The sequence below is a fragment of the Macaca mulatta genome, chromosome 20 (genome assembly GCF_049350105.2).
Source record: "Macaca mulatta isolate MMU2019108-1 chromosome 20, T2T-MMU8v2.0, whole genome shotgun sequence".
NCBI classification, from domain to species: Eukaryota; Metazoa; Chordata; class Mammalia; order Primates; family Cercopithecidae; genus Macaca; species Macaca mulatta.
In genome coordinates this window covers 11,822,184-11,846,279 of record NC_133425.1, presented here as the reverse complement: position 1 = coordinate 11,846,279, position 24,096 = coordinate 11,822,184, and the positions used below count along the sequence as shown (strand labels likewise).

Here is a 24,096-nt window from a genome sequence, read left to right as displayed (position 1 = left end):
CTGTAATTCCAGCTTTGGGAGGCTGAGGTGGGTGGATCACTTGCGGTCAGGAGTTCGAGACCAGCCTGGCCAAAATGGTGAAACCCCGTCTCTACTAAAAACACAAAATTAGCTGGGCGGTGACGCATGTCTCTAATCCTAGCTACTCGGGGGACTGAGGCAGGAGAATGGCTTGAACCCAGGAGGCGGAGGTTGTAGTGAGCCAAGATCACGCCACTGCACTCCAGCCTAGGCCACAGAGCAAGACTGTCTGAGAGAGAGAGAGAGAGAGAGAGAGAGAGAGAGAGAGAGAGAGAGATGTTTGAGCTTGGATAGAGACCGAGAGAGATGAGAGCAACGGAGACAGACAGCAAGAGCAAGAGAGAGAGAAAGCAAGCACAGAGTGAGTGAGGGAGAGGATGAGAGCAGGTGAGGGCAGCATTTCGCTTTGTGGAGACTGGAGGCTGAGCCACCCTGGATGGAGACTGTTTGTCGCTGGGCAGTGGCTGTGTGTCAGATGACTCCTGCCATCTCACAGGAGGCAGCTTGTGCTGCCAGAGGGATTGGGATTATACTGATTCACTGAGAGCTGGCCAGAGCCTCATCAGCCAGGCAGAGTCCGGTGTGTCCTCACGCGCTTGGGGAAGCTCTGCCGCTGAACTGCTCAGGTGGCCAACACCAGGCTGCTGGCTCATGGTTTTCTGTGAAGCCTGAGGCCTGCATCTAGGCAGGGTGGTGTCCTTGCCGCACCAGGTGAGAAAAGGCTCTTCCTGACAGAGGAAGTCACGTTTGGGCTTTTCCTGGTGGGCTGACAGCAGGGTGAGCTTGGCACTGGTCCGGCCCTTGGTTGTGGGCCAAGTAGGGAGGACAGGACTGCCTCATCTATCCCCAGGCCTCATGACAAGGGCCAGGCAGCTGGACACGCTGGACTCTGAGGCCCCCAGGTTTCCCTCTAATTCTCTGACATGTTTGCTTTCCACATCCTGGCCTCGCTTCACATTCCAGCTCATTCGGCAGGACAGGGCCCCATTTCTCCAGGGCTCTGCCAATTTGGAAACCCCAAGGGCCCCGGGTCAGGGGTTCCTCCTGCTCCGACGTGACCCGTGCTTCCTGATAGGTGGGAATCCCCACTACTGTCAGAATTTCACTTCCTGGCTCCTGGCCTGCTGGAAATCCCTCACCCGCAACCAACATCCATAAAAGAAAAAAAAAAAAAAAGATATAGATGGAGGAAAGGGAGGGAGACACCCAGAGAGGCACACAGAGGCTGAGACAGAGAGAAACCAAGAAAGAGACAAAGGTTGCAGAGACAGAGACATAGACACAAGAAGGGAGGGAGAGAGAGAGAGACAGAGAACAGAGACACTCAGTTTAGCTGGTGTCTGACATACCCTCACTTAATGGAAGTTATTCCCTTCTCTACTCTTACAATTCTTCTAAACACTCCAAGGCAAAGTTTCAGCTGCCGCTTCTGTGTCTCTAACATCAACTGATCTCTCTTATTTCAGCCAACAGGGAAACAGAAAAAGGACCAGGCTTAGAACCTTCTGGAGGAAGTAGATTCTAGCTAGGATTTAGTAAGTGCCTACTCAGTATTAATATTTATTATTTAGTGAGTGCCTACTTAGTATTAATATTTAGGTCTGAGGTGATCTTCTATCAATGGAAAGGGTGATGGGTTTTTCTTTAAAGACAGGGATGTAAAATTTCCTTTTATCATACATTTATTTACATTTTAAAAGTGATTTTAGGCCAAATGCGGTGGCTCACGCCTATAATCCTAGCACTTTGGGAGACTAAGGCGGGCGGATTGCCTGAGGTCAGGAGTTCAAGACCAACCTGGCCAACATGATGAAACCCCGTCTCTACTAAAAAAATACAAAAATCAGCCAGAAGTGGTGGTGGGTGCCTGTAATCCCAGCTGCTAGGGAGAATGAGGTAGGAGAACCCCTTGAACCCAGGAGGCGGAGGTTTCAGTGAGCTGAGATCCTGCCACTGCACTCCAGCCTAAGCGACAAGAGGGAAACTCCGTCTCAAAAAAATTAATTAATTAAATAAAAGTGATTTTAAAAAGGAAAAATAAGTAGAGTTTGGTATTTGACAAGAATCATGGAAGTGGTTCTCAAATGTCTGGAATTTGGCAGTAATCGTTAAGTCTAAGTTTCTTAGCCAAGATACCAACCATCCCTCCTGGCTTAAGCCCTGGCCCTGATCCATTGTCCTCTCTTTACTTTGGCCCAGTCTCTGACCCCGCCCAGCCCCAACCTACCCAATTCCTGTCTTCACCTAGCCCCTGACCCCGCCCAGTCCCTGAACCCACCCAATCCCTGTCTTCACCCAGTCACTGACTCCACCTAGTCCCTGACCCCACCCAATCCCTGTCCTAACCTAGCCCCTGACTCCGCCCAGTTCCTGATCCCGAGGTCTCTAAACACCTGGTGTTTCTAGCTTCTCTGCGTTGGCACCTGTGATGTTCTCGGCTTGGAATTCTCATTCCCCCAGCAGCAATTCACCCATAATGGCTACTCCAATTTATTGTGAAAACCCAGCTCAGACACCTCCTTGGAAAGCCTTCCCTGACCACCCTCTCATCCTCAATTAACGGTTTCCTCCTCTGTGTTTTTTATATTTTCAAACCTGCACAATGCCCTTACCATTCTGTTCTGTGTGTATATATACACACATATATAGTATTTGTATATATATATACAAATATATAGTATTTGTTCACACAAACCTGTGAGCAACTTGAAGGCAGTGACTGTGTCATCTTATTCATGTCTCATCCCTTGGTGCCCGGCATAGGGTCAGACACAATGATGGATTTACGAAGTGATTTGACTTGCATCAGACTTTGTCCAAAGTATGGGTTGATATCTTCTAAATTAGGTCAGCAAGCTACAGCTGGAGGGACAAATCTGGCCCACAATCTGTTTTTGTAAATAAAGTTTTATTGAGATGAAGCTGCAACCATTTTACATATCTGTGACTGCTTCTGTGCACAGTTCAGTAGTTGCAACAGAGACCATATGACCCACAAAGCCTAAAATATTTATCATGCAACCCTTTACAGTAAATGCCTACCCATCCTTCTTCTAAAGGACAACAGGGGCCAGGTGTGGTGGCTTACGCCTGTAATCTCAACACTTTGGGAAACTGAGGCAGGAGGATCACTTGAGCCTAGGAGTTCAAGACCAGCCTGCACAACACAGCAAGACCGTGTCTACAAAATATTTAAAAAGTTAATCGGTCTGGTGGCTGCACGCCTGTAGTCCCAGCTACTCAGGAGACTGAGGTGGGAAGAGTGCTTGAGCCTGGGAGCTCAAGGCTGCAGTAAACCATGACTGCACCACTGCACTCCAACCCGGTTGACAGTGAGACTCCGGAAAAAAAAAAAAAAGAATAAAGGGCAAATCTGTTTGGACTGGAGGGAGCCTCTGGGTATGTGGTGGGGCATTGAGGTGGGAAGAGGACTGAGAAGCTACTGGGGGGCTTCCTGGGGGGCCAGGGCTTGTAACACACACCTGCCATGTGGCCCAGGCTGGGAATTCTGGGCAGGTGCACAATCCAGGAATGACTCCTCCCTCCCTGCAGGGATAACCGAGATGCTCAGCACGCCCTGGAGAGGGACCTTGAGGACAAAAGCTCGGCGCAGTGCATCGATGAGAAGTGCTTTAACCTGAGAAATACGTCAGACTGCATCAGCTTCTTCCACGGCATGGAGAAAATTGATGGCACGTAAGTATTAGACACCCCCTCCCCATCCCTGGTGTGTCCAACTGGAGTGAGGGCTTCTGCTCCTGCCAACGAATGGCGAAGGGGCATCGTGAGCCAGCTAAGTGGGAAGTAGTGTGGTCGAACGGGGATCCTCCAGTGCAGGTGGCAGAATCCAAGTTGGGTTACCTAAAGACAAAATGGAATTTACCCGAGGGGTTATGGGGGAGCCACGAACTCAAGGGGAAGGCTGGAGAGAAAGGTCCTGGCAGGGGGAGCTGTGTGGTCAGAGTGCGTTCATCTTTCCATCCTTGCCCCACTGTTCAAGATCCAAATTTCAAGAGAGCATGCCATTGGCTTAGTGAGGGTCGCACAGCCATTGCAGCTCAGCAGTTTCACCAAAAAAGAAATTCCCAAATAAGTGACAAGCTTGGCAGGGAGGCCACCTGGGGTCAGCTGGTGCTGATAGTGGTTTAAGAGAGTGAATTCTTGCCTGGCCAGGTGTGGTGGCTTACCCCTGTAGTCGCAGCCCTTTGGGAGGCCGAGGCTGGAGAATTGCTTGAGGCCAGGAGTTCCAGGAGTTTTCCAGACCAGCCAGAGAGAGAGAGAGAGAGAGAGAGAAAGAGAGAGAGAGAGAGTGGAGTCTGGAGCCAGGTTGTCTGGCTTCAAATCCCAGCCTCTACACTAACACTGAGCAAGTCACTTCATTTCTTCGGGCCATTTGTGAATCTATACCCCTGGGAGAAAATTAGTACCCACTTCCCAGGGCTGCTGTGAGTATGAAAAAGGTGGGTGTATGAAGTTTTAAGTACAGAGCCTAGTATAGAATAATAGCAGCCAACATTTATCGAGTGCTTACTTTGTGACCTCATTTTCTCGTCACAGCAGCTACGAGGTGGTGCCTTCTGTGAGCCTGTCATGATCCTGGACATATCACAGAATTGTGAGATTTTATGCAGAATGAAAACATGCTTCCCACTTGGTAGTCTGAGGTCTGAGAGATGCTTAGGATGAGGAAGAAGGTGGGGTCTATCTTAGTTCCGCCTTCTTCAGTTAAAAAAAAAATCTCTAGTACATAGAATTGTGCTTGGCACATGTTGGTATGCAATAAATTTTTATTGAATGGAAGAATGAGTGTAAGGAGGAAGGGAGGGAAGGAAGAACCACAGGAAGGGAGGAAGGGGAGCGAGAAGGACGGTATTCCTTGGCAGTCTCCTTGGCCCAAGCCTGGGGTCACTTTCTGGATCTTACAAATGTCAAAGTGCTGAGGTGACCCTTTGGGACTTCCAGTAATGACAACTCCTGGGGACTTTCTTCCTCTTCCTGACAAGGTGCTGTCCCCCATGGCACTGGCAAGGTGAGCAGGACTTTGGGGGCTTGGCCCCCCTCATCTACACAGGGAGTCCAGAGGGTCTCTCTTCCCAAACAGATTCTTCTCCAGAAACCTGGCAGCCCCAGAGCCTCCAATTTCTACACCCAGGAGGGACCTGCTACTTGAAGTCCCCCATCTAGAGAATCCATCTGCAGAAGAGAGCTGCTGTTTGTGGCAATTAATTGCTCCCCAGATGTGCTAGCTTGGGGCTTTGTATTTGTGGTTTTCTTATGTATTTATTTATTCAAGACGGAGTTTTGCTCTTGTTGCCCAGGCTGGAGTGCAATGGTGCTATCTCAGCTCACTACAACCTCCACCTCTCGGGTTCAAGCGATTCTCCTGCCTCAGCCTCCCGAGTAGCTGGGATTACAGGCATGCGCCACCACGTCCAGCGAATATTTTTTGTATTTTTAGTAGAGATGGGGTTTCTGCATGTTGGTCAGGCTGTTCTCAAACTCCTGACCTCAGGTGATCCTCAGGCCTTGGCCTCCCAGAGTGCTGGGATTACAGGTGTGAGCCACCATGCCCAGCCTTGGGGTTTTCTTAAAGCAGGGCTATGTCTGGGCGGATGAAAGAGGATGTTTGGTGATTGTCTGAATTGCAGTATCTCTATTTTCTGGATTAACAGTGGTGATGATGATGATGATGATGGCAGTAGACACCTTGTTTTTTTTAGACAGAGTCTCGCTCTGTCACTAGGCCAGAGTACAGTGGCACGATCTCAGCTCACTGCAAACTCTGCCTCCCAGGTTCAAGTGATTCTCCTACCTCAGCCTCCCAAGTAGCTGGGACTGCAGGCACGTGCCACCATGCCCAGCTAATTTTTGTATTTTTAGTAGGGACGGGGTTTCACCATGTTGGCCAGGAAGAGATACCTTTTACCTGGTGTCTGCTATGTGCTAGACATTGTGCTGACAGCTTCATGTGCAACATCTCATGAATGATAAATATTTTTCGGGCGCTTACTCTGTCCAGTGCCATGATAAGGACTTCACATTTAAACACTCAGACACCCTGGGGGTTGGTACCATTATCTCCATTTTACAATGAGGAAACTGAGGCTCAGAGAGATGAGTCGATTGGCTCAAGCTCACACAGCAAACGACAGAGCTGTGATTCTGAATCTGCACTGAATACTGAGCCTGTGTGTTTTACCAATGGTGCCTTCCTGCCTCTCCAGCAAGGCCAGCTGTCCTCTCCATCTTTAGTGGACATAGACTCCAGAAAGCACTTCCCCCTACTGAGGCACACTGCCTGCTGAGGAGGCAGACTGTCTTTGGCAAATTCCTCCCCAGGGAGAATGTCATTAAGCGGGTTATTTTCTCTGGGGAGCTCAGCTGTCTGCTGCAGGGGAGGACAAGGGCTTAGAGGTTACTGTTCATGACATTGACAGTGTCCCCCCATTCAGAGGCCACAGAGACACTCAAAGTAAATCTGCGTGTTTCTCTCTGCTGTCCTTATCGTCTCCTCTTTCCTCGGTGTTCTGGGATGGGGCGTTGTTGTGTGTTCTTGAACAAGATGCCTCACTCTCTGAGCCTCAGGTCTTGGTGGGATGAAAGCTCTGAACCTGACATAGTGCCCCTCCTATCTCCAGAAGCCCGAGATGCCTGTTTATTGCTTGATTTTTAACTCCTGCAAAAGCCAGGCAAAACAATCACACACACTATATGATTTTTAAAACTTTCTGTGCACCATGCAACCTAAGTGTGCTTTAAAATGTCGGAAAAGAAGCCGGGTGTGGTGACTCACACCCGTAATTATAGCACTTTGGGAGGCCGAGGTGGGCGAATCACGAGGTCAAGAGATCCAGACCATCCCGGCCAACCTGGTGAAACCCCATCTCTACTAAAAATACAAAAATTAGCCAGACGTGATGGTGCTCGCCTGTAGTCCCAGCTACTTGGGAGGCTGAGGCAGGAGAATTGCTTGAACTTGGAAGACAGAGCTTGCAGTGAGCCAAGATCCTGCCACTGCACTCCAGCCTGGCAACAGAGCGAGACTGTGTCTCAAAAAAAAAAAAAAGAAAGAAAGAAAGAAAGAGAGTTTTATTTCAGAAATGTGAGTTCAATTCCTGCTGCCTAAGTATAAAATTCTGCTTTATTTAAGAACTGGAGACTTCCTGGACCAGAAAAGACCTTGAGAAATTACCTAGTCTGGTTTATCCAGGACCTGAAGCCAACTCAAAGACATGCATGCGCTTGCTCAAAGCCTTCCCAGATGAGAAAACCCCACGTGGTCCATTGGTTGCTTGTTGCAGGGATTTACATGCTCTGCCAGGAAGAACTTTACTGAGGAGTTGCTCATGTGTCACCACCTCCAAGAAGCCTTCCCTGCCTGCCTTTGCCAATGTAGCCTGTGTCCCTGTCCATTGATCTCCCCAGATCCATTCTCCAGCTGCCACACTGTGTGTCCTGCACAACAGACTCTCCTCTGCAGACCTCCTCTCCTGGGCTCTCTGTCCTTTGATTTCCAGATGGGTTCAGCGAGGAGGAGGGGCACCAGCAGAAGACAGAGTGTGGGAGGGGAGAGGCTACGATTTCTTCCCCTGCTGCCTCCCTCCCAGACACTGTGGTCGACCATGGTTCCTTCTCTTCTGGGGCTCTTATAACACCTACTGCTTCCTTTTCTCTTGCCCGTTACAGCTGGGATAATGACAACTTCATGCAGTTTCTTTTTACCTTTTAGTGGTGGGGATAGGGTCTTACTCTGTTGCCCATGCTGGAGTGCAGCAACGTGATCTTGGCTCACTGCAGTCTCTGACTTCCAGTTCAAGTAATTCTCCTGCCTCAGCCTTCTGAGTAGCTGGGGTTACAGGCATGTGCCACTACACCCAGCTAATTTTTGTGTTTTTAGTAGGGACGGGATTTCACTATGTTGGCCAAGCTGGTCTCGAACTCCTGACTTCAAGTGATCCTCCCGCCTTGGGCTCCCAAAGTGCTGGGATTACAGCCATGAGCCACCGCATTCAGCACTTCATGCATTTTCTAATCCCTAACCATCTCAACACCCTTCCGAGTATTCATCTATTCCCATTTACAGCCCTGACCAACACATAATGACACCACTCCGTTTGTCTCTTTTATCCTCCTGCTGCTGCTGCTTCTTTTGAGACAGGGTCTTGTTATGTTGCCCAGGCTGGAGTGCAGTGGTGCAATCACGGCTCACTGCAACCCCGAACTCCTGGGCTCAAGAGATCCTCCCACCTCAGCCTCCCAAGTAGCTGGAACCACAGGCATGTACCGCCACACGTAGGTACTTCTTTTTGGCTTTTTTTATAGAGATGGGGGTTTCACCACATTGACCAGGCTGGTCTTGAACTCCTGGGCTCAACTGATCTGCCTTCCTCAGCCTCCCAGCGTGCTGGGATTAGAGGCATGGCTGGCCTGGCCCTCCAGTTTCTAAATCCCTTCCCAGCACATAACACAATGTGTAACTATCTCCTCGTTCACTGTCAATCTTCCTTCTCTGGCAATTAACCACCATGAGGGCATGGATGTTGCTGTTCTTGTTCATGGCTCTCTCCTAAGTGCCTGGAACAATGCGTGGCATGTGGTAGAAGTTGAAGAAATATTCCATGAATGAACGGCAGTGAAAGTAGCGTGGCCACATTCTCATTGCAGAGTTGGAGGGTCCCTGAACCCTCTCTGTGCCCAATGCCTGCTTCTTGGCTTGTCCGTGTTGTGTTTCTAGTGGCAGTGGTGTGGGTGTTAGAGAAAAGAGCTCTCTGAGGGAGCCCCTCTCTTTGACCCACTCACTGAGTGCCCTTCTGCTGACCAGCTGCTCTCTTTAGGGTTCTTTTGCCTCCCCTGTAAAATGAGGGTATTGGATCAGGACAGTGGTTCTCAGCAAGGGGTGACTGCGCTCTCCCCCGGGAGGGTACTTGGCAATGTCTGGAGCCATTTTTTGGTTGTCACAATGGGGTGGTCTGGGAGCTACTGGCATCTATTAGGTAGAGGCCAGGGATGCTGCTAAACATCCCACAATGCACAGGAGAGAGAATAATCCCGATCCAGAGGCCAAGACTGCCAAGGCTGAGAAACCGCAGATTGTGAGGTCTCCCAGGGCTGCAGCAACTCGCCCCTGTGCCTTTGCAGGATCTCCGTACCCGAGACCTGGGCCAAGTTCAGTAACGACAACATCAAGCACTCTCAGAACATGCGGGCCGACTCCATCCGGCTGCGGGAGGAGGCGGAGCACCTCTTTGAGACCTTGTCGGATCAGATGTGGAGGCAGTTCACAGACACCAACCTGGCCTTCAACGCCCGCATCTCCGAGGTGACGGACGTGAAGAATAAGCTGCAGACACAGCTGGCGAAGGTGAGCAGATCCTCCCAGGACCCCTGCCTTCTCTGCCAAGCCCTCACCCTCCTCCCGTGAATCTGAGCAATTTCTGGGCCAAGCTGGCCCTGCCCCTGGTGCCAAACCAGTACCCTCCCTCCCCAAGGTCTGTGGTCTTGTTCTTTCTAAAAGCGGCCAAGGGCTGAGCTTCCTGGGGATTTAAGCATCCAGGGTCCATCCTCTCTTGCTCACTGGAGGATGGAGCCTGGAACTTAGCCTGGCTGTCCCCAAGAGGCTGTGACGCTCCCAGGACCCCTTATTCTCCATCTAAGACCCATGTGACTGAGCATGACAGGTGCAGGGAACGGAGCCCGGCAGCCCATTGTCTCTGTCACTCCGACATATCTTCTCCGCCCACAGCAGCATCTTTGGAAGTGTAACCTTTGACTTCCAAAGGCCTCAACAGAACCCTAACAGTCTAAAGGGATTTCCTGCTGAGGGATGGGGTGCTTTTCAGATCTGAGGAGTCTGCAGCACTGCCCGATTCTGTCGTCAGCCCGCTATGCCCACACCAGCTTGCCCTTTAGGCATTTTGCGTCATGTTATTTCACACCTCGGGGCTGGCTCCTGGAATCCTCTTTGGATGGAATCTATACTCCCTGCTCAATGCAAATTTAGATTCCCACTGGGTGCCAGATGCTGCGCTAGGCACTAGGAATAAAATGAGGAGCCGTGTAAACATGGGCCCTGGCCTCTGGGAATTTGACATTCTCCTGGAAGAACAGTGGTGGCTGTGAAATTTATATACACAGAAAGAACTTGGATGATAGGTCAGAGGGAACTTGCCTTGAATTTGTATTTGCAGAACAGTACGCCTTTTTAAGGCCAAGCACAGTGGCTCACACCTGTAGTCTCAGCACTTTGCGAGGCCGAGGTGGGCAGATCACTTGAGGCCAGGAATTTGAGACCAGCCTGGCCAACATGGTGAAATCTTGTCTGTACTAAAAATACAAAAAATTAGCCAGGTGTGGTGGTGCATGCCTGTAATCCCAGCTACTTGGGGAGGCTGAGGTGGGAGAATCGCTTGAACTTGGGAGGCAGAGGTTGCAGTGAGCCAAGATCACACCACTGCACTCCAGCCTCGGCGACAGAGTAAGACCCTGTCTCAAAAAGAAACAAACACAAACAACAAAAAAAAAACAACTGTGCTCTTTTTTCTTGTGTCTGTATCTTTGGGGGGATTCGTGGGCTGCAGGCAGGGTTTGATGGAAATTACAGTGGTAGCTTCGGCCCACCTACATCTGCCACCCTTTAGTCTGGTACTCCAGAAGAGACAAAAAATAAATAAAGTTTATTTTTCTTTTGTTCTCTCTCTCTGTCTCTTTTTTTTTTTTTTCTGAGATGATCTTGCCCTGTTGCCCAGGCTGGAGTGCAGTGGCACAATCATTGCTCACTGCAGCCTTGAACTCCTGGACTCAAGCGATCCTCCCGCCTCAGCCTCCCAAGCAGCTGAGACTACATGTATGTGCGACCACACCTGGCTAAGTTTTTTAGTTTTTTTAGAGACAGCGTTTCGCTATGTTGCTCAGGCTGGTCTCAAACTCCTGGGCTCAAGCAGTCCTCCCACTTTGGCCTGTCAAAGTGTTAGGATTACGGGAGTGAGCCACCGTGCCCGGCCTCGAAACAGGAGTTTCCATGAAATCATTCCAACATTTTTATAGGGAGGAAGCAAGGGTGGGTGAGCCAGAGATTCTCATGGGACCCACACTGGGTAGAGCAGAGAAGCAGGGACATTGCCACCCAGAACAGATGAACAGGGAGTTGAGTGGCCAAAAGTTGGTGGGAAGAGGATTCCAGAGAGAGCAGCAAGGCAAAGGATGCGTCCGGGACGAAGCTGGAGGAAGGGGCAGGCAGGTCTGGGTAGGCCTGGTGAAGGGTTTGGATTCTCACCTAAGAACAATGGGGAGCCTTTGAAGGTTTTAAGCGGTTTTGGGTCCAAGCTTGTCCTTTTGTTGATTTCTTTTCTGCCTGGGTGGCAGAAGGGATGCAGCAGTTAAGAATGGATGCAGGGGCCGGACGTGGTGGTTCACACCTGTCATCCCAGCACTTTAGAAGGCGGAGGCAGGAGGATCACTTGAGGTCAGGAGTTAGAGACAAGTCTGGCCAACATAGTGAAACCCCGTCTCTACTAAAAATACAAAAAATCAGCTGGGCGTAGTGGCAGGCACCTGTAATTCCACCTACTCGGGAGGCTGAGGCAGGAGACTCATTTGAACCCATGAGGCAGAGGTTGCAATGAGCTGAGATCTTGCCACTGCACTCCAGCCTGAGCGACAGAGTGAGACTCTGTCTCAAAAAAAAAAAAAAAAAAAAAAAAAAAAAGGAATGGCTGGAGTGGTTAGGAGGCTCTGGAAGAGGCCCAGGGTGTGGGGAAGGCTGCCTGTGCTGTGGTGGTGACATCAAGTGGAAGAAGGACTGGAAGAGGGTAAGATATCTGGGGAAGGCAAAGTTGGCACCGAGTTGGCCTGTGCACCTTCACTTTATCTTTCATGAACTATTTTCCTATTAATTCTCTAGGACAGGGTTGGCAAACTTCTTCTGTCAAGCGCTAGATGATAACTGTGTTCAGCTTTGCAGGCCATATGGTTTCTGCCCCTATGCTGCAAAAGCAGCTATGGACAATCTGTACACAAATGAGCGTGGCTGTGTTCCAATAAAACTTCACAGAACTAGGCGGTGGGCCGGATTTGGTCCACAGGTTGTAGTTTTGACAACCCCTGCTCTGGAACTTAGCTCAAAAGTCTCTTCCTCCAGGAATCCTTCCTAAACTCCACGGCCTATTTGCACTCACCATCTCTGGGTGGTCACTGTGTTCTGAGACTGTGTTTTTTGTTGCTTCTTCCATCTCATACCTTTTGGCTAGAACCACTGACCCTGAGCCACACTGCATGGGTGTGATGAATCCTCTGTAACCTTGGACAACTTTCTTAACTTCTCTGAGCCTCAATCTCCTTGTTTGTAGAATGAGGATAAGAATGACTGTCACAGGAGGCTGAGGCAAGGAGGATCGCTTGAGCCTGGGAGGTGGAGGCTGCAGTGAGTTGTGATTGCACCACTGCACTCCATCCAACCTGGATGACAGAGCAAGACCTTGTCTCCAAAAAAAAAAAAAAAAAAAAAAAAAAGCAAAACCCAAAATGACTACCATGAGGATTATTTGAGTTAATGCAGGTATAACACCTAAAGGAGTGAGGGCACGTAGTAGGCACCATGTCTGTGCTAGTGGCTGTGATCTTACTGTACTAGTTTATTTACTTGCCAATATGTCTTCAGAGCACTGCTCCTGATTTAACCTTGTCCCCCTACTGCTTAGTAACTGCCTGGTACTGCTCACATCTTTGTGCAATGAATAGAAGGACTCTACAATGTTGAGGTGGCTTTTCTGAGACAGTCTCACTTTGTAGCCCAGGCTGGAGTGCAGTGACTCAATGTCAGCTCACTGCAACTTTGCCTCCCTGGTTCAAGTGATTCTCCTGCCTCAGCCTCCTGGGTAGCTGGGATTACAGGCACCCCGCACCCCCACCACACCCCAGCTAATTTTTGTATTTTTTGTAGAGATGGGGTTTTGCCATATTGCCCAGGCTAGTCTTGAACTTCCAGGCTCAAGTCCCCTGGTCTCAAGTGATCCGCCTGCCTCTGCCTCCCAAAGTGCTGGAATTACAAGTGTGAGCCACCATGTCCAGCCTACAATGTTGAGTTTTTTATTGAGGTTTTTTTTTTTTAAAGAATGAAGCATGCATGAATGAATGCTTTTAATGTCTCTTTTTCTTTTTTCATGCAAAAATCCATTTTTTATGGTAAAATATGCATAACATAAAACTTAGCATTTTAACCACTCTTAAGTGTACAGTTCTGTGGCATTAAGTACATTCACACATTGTGCATCCATCATCACCATCCATCTCCAGAACTTTTCCATCTTCCCAAACTGAAACTCTGCACCCTTTAAACACTCCCTCTGCATTTCCATCTTCCCCCATATCCATGGTGATATGGTTTGGTTGTGTTTCCACCCAAATCTCATCTTGAATTGTAGCTCCCATAAACCCCATGTGTCAGTGGAAGGGACCCGGTGGGAGGTAATTGAATCATGGGGGCAGGTTTTTCCCATGCGGTTCTTGTGATAGCGAATAAGTCTTGTGAGACCTGGTGGTTCTATAAAAGGGAGTTCCCCTGCACGTTCTCTTTTGCCTGCTGCCGTGTTAGACGTGCCTTTGCTCCTCCCCTGCCTTCCATCATGATCGTGAGGCCTTCCTAGCCATGTCGAACTGTAAGTCCATTAAATCTTTTTTTCTTTATAAATATCCCAGTCTGGCCGGGCGCGGTGGCTCAAGCCTGTAATCCCAGCACTTTGGGAGGCCGAGACGGGCGGATCACGAGGTCAGGAGATCGAGACCATCCTGGCTAACACGGTGAAACCTCGTCTCTACTAAAAATACAAAAAACTAGCTGGGCGAGGTGGTGGGCGCCTGTAGTCCCAGCTACTTGGGAGGCTGAGGCAGGAGAATGGCGTAAAAACCCAGGAGGCGGAGCTTGCAGTAAGCTGAGATCCGGCCACTGCACTCCAGCCCGGGCAACACAGCGAGACTCCATCTCAAAAAATAAATAAATAAATAAATAAAAATAAATAAATAAATAAATATCCCAGTCTTCGGTATGTCTTTATTAGCAACATGAGAACACATGAATACAAGTAACCTCCATTCTACTTTCTGTCTCTGAGAATTTGACTCCTCTATGGACCTCATATAAGTGGAATTATACAGTAGTTGTCCTTCTGTGACTGGTTAATTTCACTTGACATAATGTCTTCAAGGCTCATCCATGTTGTAGCATGTGTCAGAATTTCCTTCCTTTTCAAGTCAGAATAATATTCCGTTGTCTATACCACATCTTCTTTATCCATTCATCCATTTATGGACACTTGGTGGTGTCCGTCTTTTGGCTCTTGTGCATTTTCTTTTAATGAGGCATCTCATACGGTGGATCAAATGTAGTTCATTGTCATGTTTCATTGCCTGAAGTTTGTGGTCTGGGGATGACTTGGGAAGGCTCTTTTGGTTGGCTCTTGGTGCCTGGTTTCTCACCTGTGAAACAGAGATAAGAATTTCTACATGGTAACATTACTGTATTAATGAATTAATCTCTGGAGCTCTTAAAACAGTGCTTGACAAATGATCAACAGTCAGTAAAAGGTAACTGTAAGTATTAATTCAATTATTGATGGAGAGAGAAAGGATATTTTGAGTGGAGGTGGAGAGAGCTAAACCTTTTCCCTTTCAAAATTTCTCTAGTGAGGATCCCTTGAGTCCAGGAGTTTGATGCTGTAGTGAGCTATGATCGCAGCACTGCACTCCAGCCTGGGTGACAGAGCAAGACTTTGTCTCTAAAAATTAAAATTAAAATAAGTTGAAATAAATAAATAAAAATAAAAATTCCTCCAGGGAAGTTTTGAATTGTTACTAACAACCTCATCACTGCAGACCAGAGGGTTTTTGCAACCTCATGGATTTTTATTAATAGTCATAATTTAATCACCAGCTGTTCTGCAAATAAGCTAGCACCCGTCTGAAATGCACCAAACTCCAACCCTACACTATTGACATTTTCCTGAGTAAAGATTTGTCTTCTGGTTGGTGAATTTCACATGGTGTTTTTCTAAAATAATACAGGAATTTGACTCAATGAAGATAAATATATAGCAACCATTTCACCTTTCGACAGTTTACTTTGGCTGCAGGATTTGAAATGCTCTCTTCTTTTTTTGAGACGGAGTCTCACTCCGTCGTGCAGGCTGGAGTGCGGTGACAAGATCTTGGCTTACTGCAACCTCTGCTTTCCAGGTTCAAGCAATTCTCCCACCTCAGCCTCCTGAGTAGCTGGGTGCCCGCCACCATGCCCAGCTAATTTTTGTATTTTTAGTAGAGACGAGGTTTCACCATGTTGACCAGGCTGTTCTCAAACTCCTGATCCCAGGTGATCCAACCGCCTTGGCCTCCCAAAGTGCTGGGATTACAGGCTTGAGCCACCGTACCTGGCCTGAAATGCTCTCTTTAAAAATGTAACTGTTATTAGTCGAGCTCAGCCTGATTCTCCTTGGCAAAAGGCATTTCTGGAAAATTCCAAGTGCCCATCCGTACCTGTGCTGCAAGGCAGTTATTTCCCAAGCAGTCATAGGAATCCACCTTGTAAGGCCAGATCTACATGGCTCCACATGCAGACAGTGGTTTGGGGCTGTGCAGACAGCCTTACCTGTTCACTGGGATCCTAGAGTTCTGTCACCTCGGCCACACCCCAAGCCTCCTAACTTGCCCTGGGGCCTCATCCTTGCACTTTGGGGCTCTAGGCATCACTGTATCATACTGACCACTGCTAGCAGAGGAGCTGGTGACTTCTCTGGACTAAAGAAGTTGGTGGCCACAGAGTGGGTTGCTGCCTTTGAGTGCTGATTTCTCTGAGACGCAGGGCCCTGGAAACTTCTAGAAAAACAACCCCTCACTTACATGCAATTACCCACGTGAATGTGCATTTGAGTGGGGGATCTCTTCATGTGTAGGGGGAAAAGATGCACAAATATGGCTTTTGGGGGTAGGATATGTGGGGTCAGGGATCCTTCTATGGAGAAAGTGCTTATTCTGACGTGGGAACTAGATCCTGGCAGGTGAAATATTAGATGTGTTACATGGATGTAGCATTAATATCATTGAATCATACAACGGGAAGATTATTCCTTCTTCATTGCTTCTGACTATCTCAAAGGTGCTAGAATGCCTTCCTTACCTCTTTTAACACCTGCCAATCTTCCTTTTATAATTTTTTTTTGGAGACAGGGTCCCTCTTTATTGCCCAGGCTGGAGTACAGTGGCACGATCTCGGCTCACTGCAACCTCCACCTGCCAGTTTCAAGCATTTCTCCTGCCTCAGCCTTCCGAGTAGCTGGGATTGCAGGTGTGCACCACCTTGCCCAGCTAATTTTCTTGTATATTTAGTAGAGATGGGGTTTCACCATGTTGGCCAGGCTGGTCTTCAGGTGATCCACCGGCCTCGGCCTCTCGAAGTGCTGGGATTGCAGGTGTGAGCCACCGCACGTGGCCTCACCTGTTGATAAGCATTTGGGTTGTTTCCATTTGGGGCTGTTACAAGTAGAGCTGCTGTGAACCCTCATGTACACATATTTGTATGCACTCTCACAGAGTTCAAAAAATATTTGGTATAAAATGGGGATTTCACATAAAAATTTTTCAGATTTCCAGCATCTCTTGAAAAATTAGTAGCTCTAGCAATTCAGAGCCCATGTTTCTACAAGGAACAGTGACTAAGGGTTGAGTGGCTGCTGCCTCTCTTTGGGGTCAGGTGCTCCAATTAACCTCAGGCCCCACCACTCCCTATTACAGCACACTTCCCTCATTTGCATTATTTACTTTATCCTGTAGCCCTATATTTGTGCACTCTGCTTTATATATCAGAGGAAATTCAGAGAGGCAGATAAACAGAACATCCAGGCATAGGAAGAGTTTGAACAGAACAGAGAAGGGCTATGAATTTTAACCTTGAAGGGCTTTGGTTTCATTCTGAAGTTTCTTTGGGGTTTTGACTCCCAAGCAGCCATTATTAGCATCAGCAAAACCACCCCTTCCCAGGAAGGCCTGGGCAGGAAAGTCTGGCGTCTGAGGGGTGAGGGCCCCTGCTGGTGATCTGAGGCCATGCGTGCCTACTGCCAATCCCTCTGTTTGTCCAAGGAGGTCTGGAACCCATTGTGCACTGGGAAATGCTTTTGTGCTTTGCAGCCGATTCTTTCCAGCGGCGGAGCCTGCAGCCAAGCTACTGATGGCTGGTTTCTAAAACTGGCCCAGCCCTGGGGAAGTGGAACTGGCAGTCTGGCCCTGTGCTACCCTCCTCATAAAACACCACTGCATCCCGGGGAGAAAGTCTCTGTCTTTTCTGATGGTGTCACAGAGCAAGACTCATCATGATGCCGACTTCTCTTTAACACCTGTCCTTCCTTTGCCCATCTACCTTTCTAGCAAAGGCATCAGGCCTCAGGCTTAGAAGCTTTGGAAAGCAATAGAGCCTAGAGAAAATTATTAACTTCTTTTTCCAGCTAGGCGTGGTGGCTCACATCTGTAATCCCAGCACTTTGGGAAGCCGAGGCAGGCAGATTACCTGAGGTCAGGAGTTCCAGATAAGCCTGGCCAACATGGTGAAACCCTATCTCTACTAAAAATACAAAAATTAGCTGGGCGTGGTGGTGCATGCCTGTAGTTCCAGCTAGTCGGGAGGCTGAAGCAAGAGAATGACTTGAACCTGGGAGGCGGAGGTTGCAGTGAGCCAAGATCATGCCACTGCACTCCAGCCTTGGCGACAGAGTGAGTCTCCATCTCAAAGAAAAAAAAAGAATTATTAACTTATTTTTCCCATTTTCCCTATTGTTATGGTACCCTCTATTAGTGGAAAACAACAGTAGCTTTCCACTTATGGAAATAATTTAAAGATTTCATTTCAAATACATACGTTAAAGGCTGAAACAGGCTGATTTGAAGAAAAATATTAAATGATTATGTAGATGGTATATGGATATGGGAAATGTGATGACAATGCTGCCCAGTACCTGAAATTTGGGAGCGTTAAGAGGAAAACTTAAGGCAGATTAAATTTAACAGAATTTAATTGAGCAAAGAATGATTCGTGAATCGGGCAGCTCCCTGCACCAGAATAGATTCAGAGCAGCCCCAAAGCTGCCACGTGGTCAGATGATATTTACAGACAGAAAAAGGCAAGTGAGGCACAGAAGGCGGAAGTCAGGTGCAGAAACAGCCAGATTGGTTTCTGCTTATTGTTTGTTTGCCTTATTTGAACAGGATTCGAACAGTTGGCTGCCTGCGATTGGCTAAAATTCTGTGATTGGTACAGGAGTCGGTTCCAGGCTATTCACACATCCAGTTAGGTCGCAGTTCACCGTGTACGGGAGAGACCGTTAAGATATGTAAGGAAGGAAGCTGGGCGTGGTGGCTCATGCCTGTAATCTCAGCACTTTTGGAGGCTGAGGTGGGAGAATAGCTTGAGCCAGGAGTTTGAGACCAGCCTGGGCAACATAGTAAGATCTTGTCTCTACAAAAAACATAAAAATTAGCTGGGCATGGTGGCATGCGCCTGTAGTCCCAGCTACTTGGTAGGCTGAGGTGGGAGGATCACTTGAGCCCAGGAGGCCGAGGCTTCGGTGAGCTGTGGTTGTGCCACTGCACTCCAGCCTGTGCAACAGAGCGAGACCCTGTCTCAAAGAAAAAAGAAAATAGTAAGGAGCCAGCGTTAGGCTGAATGAAGTTTAATTTGTTTCATCGGAATCCCTGGCAGAATAGTTACCCCTGCACCAGTGTAGATAGTTCATATGGGCAATTGTGCCCTGAAAGTAACTGCCATGTTTTAGGAAAACACACCCACATCAGTATTCAACTAAGGAAACAGCCGTTTGTCCTGATGGAGGGATGACCAGGTTTCAAGGGCACTTTTGACCAGACGCAATTTTCATGCCTTGTATTGACTTCAGAACAACACCCCATCCCTGGCTTCATAAGATGAGCCGCCCTTACAGATACTCAGTAATCAACGGCCACTGTTCACTCCTGTGCAAGCGCTCCCCTCTCTCTGCAGTCTGCATTTTCTTAGAAGTTGCGGCCTGAGTAATTCTTCAGTGCAGTGGTTGTCAGCTGAAGGCAGTTGTGTTCCCCAGAGGACATTTGAAATGTTTGGAGGCATTTTTGGTTGCTATAGTTGGGTGAGGGGGTGCTGCTGGCATCTACTGGATAGAGGCCAGGGATACTGCTAAACTTCCTACATGGCACAGGACAGCCCCCCACAGCAAAGAATGATTGGGCCTGAATGTCAGTAATGCTGAGGCTGAGAAACCTTGTTTTAAAGGAATTCCAGGCACCACTGAGGAATGGGGGGGAGGGTTTGAGGAGGTAGAAGACCTCCAGAATTCTTCAGATCTGCGTGAGTCCTGAACTCACAGACTGTTGTCTGAAGGAGCCAATTGCCCTCTTATAAACTACAAGATTCCAGAAGGGAGGAAGAATTTGGGTGTATAAAACCTGGGCTGTCCCTACTCCCCGTGGCTTGGTGAACAGGGTGGTTCTTCAGGGCATCCACACCCCTAAATGCCATCCCTGATCTGTTTTTGTTTTGTTTTGCTTTCGAGACAGTGTCTCCCTCTGTTGCCCAGGGTGGAGTGCAGTGGCACGATCTCGGCTCACTGCAACCTCTGCCTCCCAGGTTCAAGCGATTCTCCTGCCTCAGCCTCCCGAGTAGCTGGGATTACGGACGTGCACCACCACGCCCGGCTAATTTTTGTATTTTTAGTAGAGACGAGGTTTCACCATGTTGGTCAGGCTGGTCTCGAACTCCAAGGTCCACCAGCCTCGGCCTCCCAAAGTGCTGGGATTACAGGCCTGAGCCATCGCACCTGGACCCCTGTTCTATTTAAGACTAGGTTGCTGTAGGTCCTGGACTTGGTGTGAATGTGACTTTCAGAGGCTCTGCTATCTATGGTTTCCAGCTATCTCAGGCTGTAGCTCTCAGGAAATGGCTCAGCGTCATATGCATGCATAGGTAGGTCTCTACCTGATGCCCACCTTAGCACCAGGAGGAATCAATAGCCCTACCAGTGTCATGTGGGCTCAGGTCTCATCATAGTACGTATGTGACTGGACGGACCCAGCATGAGGGCTCCCTGGGAGCTCAGACATGGGAAACTCTGAGAACTGTGCCAAAAGGTGGGCTGGTCAGGGGGACTGTGTCACTGGTTATCAGTTCATGGGAACACTGTGCCAAATGGGAGAGGAGCTGCTGGAATCACGAAGGTGGAGCCAAGGTCCAGAGCTGGGGAGGTAGCTGACAGATGCAGGAAGTTGGAGGGACCAGACAGGAGATGGAGAGAACAAACACGGGAGAGGGCAGCACAAATGAGGCTGTTTCTAGCGCATTTTGTGAGCACCACCTATGCTCAGGGACGCTAGTACTTCCTTCCTCCCATGGCTGGCTTCAAATGGTGACAGCCAATCGTATGCTTTGCCTGGAAGCCCTGGGAAGGACAATCACCGGGATTGGTTCCTGGTGAGATGAGAAGAATATAAGGTGCAGCCTGGCCAAGGCAGAGGGTTGTAGTGGCATCTCGCGGGTACTGTTACGCCTCAGCAGTCCCCTGATTTTTTCCAAGTCATGCCTCGTCCACCTTTGTGTCTTTGTCTGCTTGCTAGCATGGGACCTACTGGCTAGCCTCACCTATGCTCCAGCTTTGACATCGGCTGGCCTCCTCCTTGGTCCAGCCTCCCCTTCCATCTCCACCTTCTGTGTCCTCACAGGTAAGACCCATAGTGTATTGCAGAGGGCTGGGCTCAATTCTGGCTTCAGCACTTTCTGGCTGTGTGACCAAAGTCAGGTTCCTCTACCTCTCTGTGCCTCAGTTTTTTTCTTCTGTCAAATGGGAATAATGATGTTTGACAAGCAGTTGTGAGAATAACAGCAGCTGTGCCCATCCCTTAGTGATCAATGACTATTAGTTATAAAAATAGTACAAAGCTATGGTCTGCTTTCTGATCTGCTGAAGTGAGAAGGATGACAAAGTAACTGAAAGAACCTGGCACCTGGTTTGAATTTTGGTACGATTAAGGGGTCTTGAGGAAGTAACTAACCCTTCTGAATCTGTTTCCTAATCTGTAAGAAAGGAACAATGCTACCAGCTGTGAGGAACAAGTGAGAAGGTGCAGGTGAGCCGCTCTCAGCCTTAGTGCGGCATTGGAATCTCCCAGATACCTGGGCCTCGCTCTAGGGATTCTGATTCAATTGGCCAGGGTGTGGCCTGCAGCAGATCTTTTTAAAGATCTCCAGGTGACTCTAATGCACAGCCCAGGACTGAGGACCAAAAGGTCTTCAGACCAGTGGTTTTTAAAGTGTGGTCCTTGGACCATCAGCATCAGCACTACCTGGGAATTTGATAAAAATGCACATTCTCAGGCTCCATCCGGGACCCACTGAATCAGAAAGTCTGCACTTTCTGATCCAAGTGATCCAAGTTTTAACAAGCCCGCTAGGTATATCTTCCGGGTGTAGACATGCAACAATTATCTGTTGTTCCCTCCCTCCCTCTTCCTTCCCTCCCTGCAGCAGATATGTACTTAGCCCATCCTATGTGCTAGACTGAGTGGGACGCTGGGGATACAACAGTGAACAACAGACAAGATCCCTACCCTCAAGGGACTTACATTCTAGAGGGGGAAATAGAGTTTAAAAAAATAAGCAAACACACAATTAATTAGGAACAGTAATAACTCTTTAAGAAGGAGGCCCTCAAAGGCCTGAGATGGTGAATTACCATCAATTTTTTTAAGAACACATTGGTCTCTCAGGCAAGAAAGCTTCTACCCATTTCTAACCCCATTCAGGACTTTCAGGACCTCTGACCTCAGACAGCCTCTCAACAGCTGATGCATGTGTTGGCTTGACATTTTCTGAAAGCAGCGGGGCCACCACTTGACAGAAACAGCTGTGAGCAGGACCTGCTCAACATTTATCTCCTGGAGTACTGGTTCCCAACCAGGGTGAATTTGCACCCCACTGGCATTTGCCAATGTCTGGAGACATTTTTGGTTGTTACAACTGCTGGGGGTGGAGAATGCTATTAACATTTAGTGGGTAGAGACCAAGGATGCTGTGCTAAACAGCTCCCAATGCACAGGACAGTCCCCACAGCTGAGATATATCTGGGCCCAAATGTCAAGAGTGCTGAGGGTTGAGAGTCCCAGCTCTGGGACGTTCATGTTCTGAATCCCTGGCCAGGTCCCTCCGGAGTGCTCTTCTCCTCTTTTTCTCTCTCCTTGCTCCTGAATTTGGCTGAACTTGAGAATCTTCCACCATTTGACCAGAAAAGGATTTCAAGCTGCCTTCCCCCTTCCTGAGCTGGGGATCTGCACTGAGCTAAGCATCTCCTTGGAAACTCCTTGGCTTCGTGCACTTTGGAAAACAATAAATTTGCAAGGTTGCACAAAACATCCAGAAGACTAAAGCTGGCTGGAACTGCTAAATCCATTTTTTTTTCCCTTCCACATCAAAAATAATTTCTTGGCCTTAGAGGCTTTCTCCACTGTCACAAGACACAGGCAGATAGTTTTACATGGCGAACAACCCTGCCAAACATATCTCTGCTTTCAGAGCTGCTGGGTGGATTTCTAGTCCAGCCAGGACTATCAGCACACTTTTCCACCGAGCCGAGGTTGGTTTTATCTGAGGCAGACCTGGTAATTGCCTTTCACACCCCATGCATGGCCGGAGACCATTCCCAGTGCTGACCTCAACCCTTTCCATATTCTGGGTGTAGGGTTGAGGGTGAGTGGGTGGGTGGGTAGAGTGGAGATTTGCTTCTGGCTTCTCCTCTACAGGAGGTGAGAGTGGGTGATCATAATCGAGTTTTCCATCCTGCTGCAAGCAGAAGGAGAAGGAAGAAGATAACTTACTGTAACAACAAAAGACATATTAGCCTTACTGAATGCTTTACTTAGGTGAGCTGATCTTTCCCTCCCATGAAGAAGGGGTTATTATTAGACCTATTTTACAGATGAGGAAACTGAGGACTCATCACAAAAAGTGATTTACCTGAAGTCTCCACCACTAACCACTCCAACTAGGAAACGGCAGAGCTGTGATTTTACTCCAGGTGGTCCTGTCATGGGTGCAATTGACTGGGGCCAGTGTTGTGGGTGGTAAAAGAATTTACCAAGATGGTCATGGGTAAAGAAAGGCAGATGTATTGGACAAAGTACAAGGATACGTTGCAAGAAAGCAATGGGTAGCACAGCACAGAAGGGGCTGTCTGCAAAGAGGCAGGAGCTGGAAGGAAGTTTTACAGAGTTGTGCTGCTGGGGGTACGTGCAGAACAAAGTATTTGGGAACAGAATGCTGTGCAAGTGAGTTGTTTGTGGTTAACCGTCTCTCAGAACAATTGTTCTCCCCAACGTGGGGCCCCCTCCTTGTTGTTGCTAACTTATTAGAATGCCACAAGTCCAGCTCTAGATTCTGGGCTTCAGGTTAATAGGGATGCTTCCCCCGCTACCCAGCCTAATGATAACAATAACAGGTCAACATCTAAAGCAGTAGTTCTCAAACAAGGTGATTTGCCTCCATTTCCCCCAGGGGCATTTGGCAATGTCTGAAGACATTTAGTTGTCACAAATGGCGGTGCGTGCTACTGATGATTGGCATCCAGTGAGTAGAGGCCAAGGATGCTACCAAACATCCCACAGTGCACAGGACAGTCCCCACCCCCCACCATGGAGAATCACCCAGCCTCAAATGTCAATAGTGCTAAGGCTAAGAAACCCTGATCTGCTGGCATTAAGGTTTAATTTAAAAAGACAGAAAGGAAAAAAGATAGTAGATAGGTAGATGGCTAGGCAGATGGAAGGATAGATAGTGTGGAGGCTGAGGGACCCAGGGCTCTGGAAGGCTTGCTATATGCTGGCCGCAGGGCTGAACACATTACACGGGTTACCTAGATCCATCCTAGAAGTCATCTTCTGGGATAGGTGTTATTATCATCCTCTTTATACACATGGGGAAACTGAGGCTCAGAGAGATTTGGTGATTTTCCAAGGCCACACGCTTGGCAGTGGCTCGTGGCTCCCCAACCTCTCTTCTAGAAGGTT

At 48.5% G+C, this 24,096-nt stretch overlaps 1 protein-coding gene across 3 annotated transcripts in view; it reads left to right on the top strand.

The window, feature by feature from the left end:
- Positions 1-24,096, top strand: part of TEKT5 (tektin 5) — a 105,576-nt gene that overhangs the window by 45,949 nt on the left and 35,531 nt on the right. For all 3 annotated transcript variants that reach the window (XM_077987210.1, XM_077987212.1, XM_015125607.3), the window contains 2 exons: positions 3,574-3,717; positions 9,160-9,382. In XM_077987210.1, the coding sequence (XP_077843336.1) occupies positions 3,574-3,717; positions 9,160-9,382 (367 nt within the window). The remainder of the gene's footprint in view (positions 1-3,573; positions 3,718-9,159; positions 9,383-24,096) is intronic.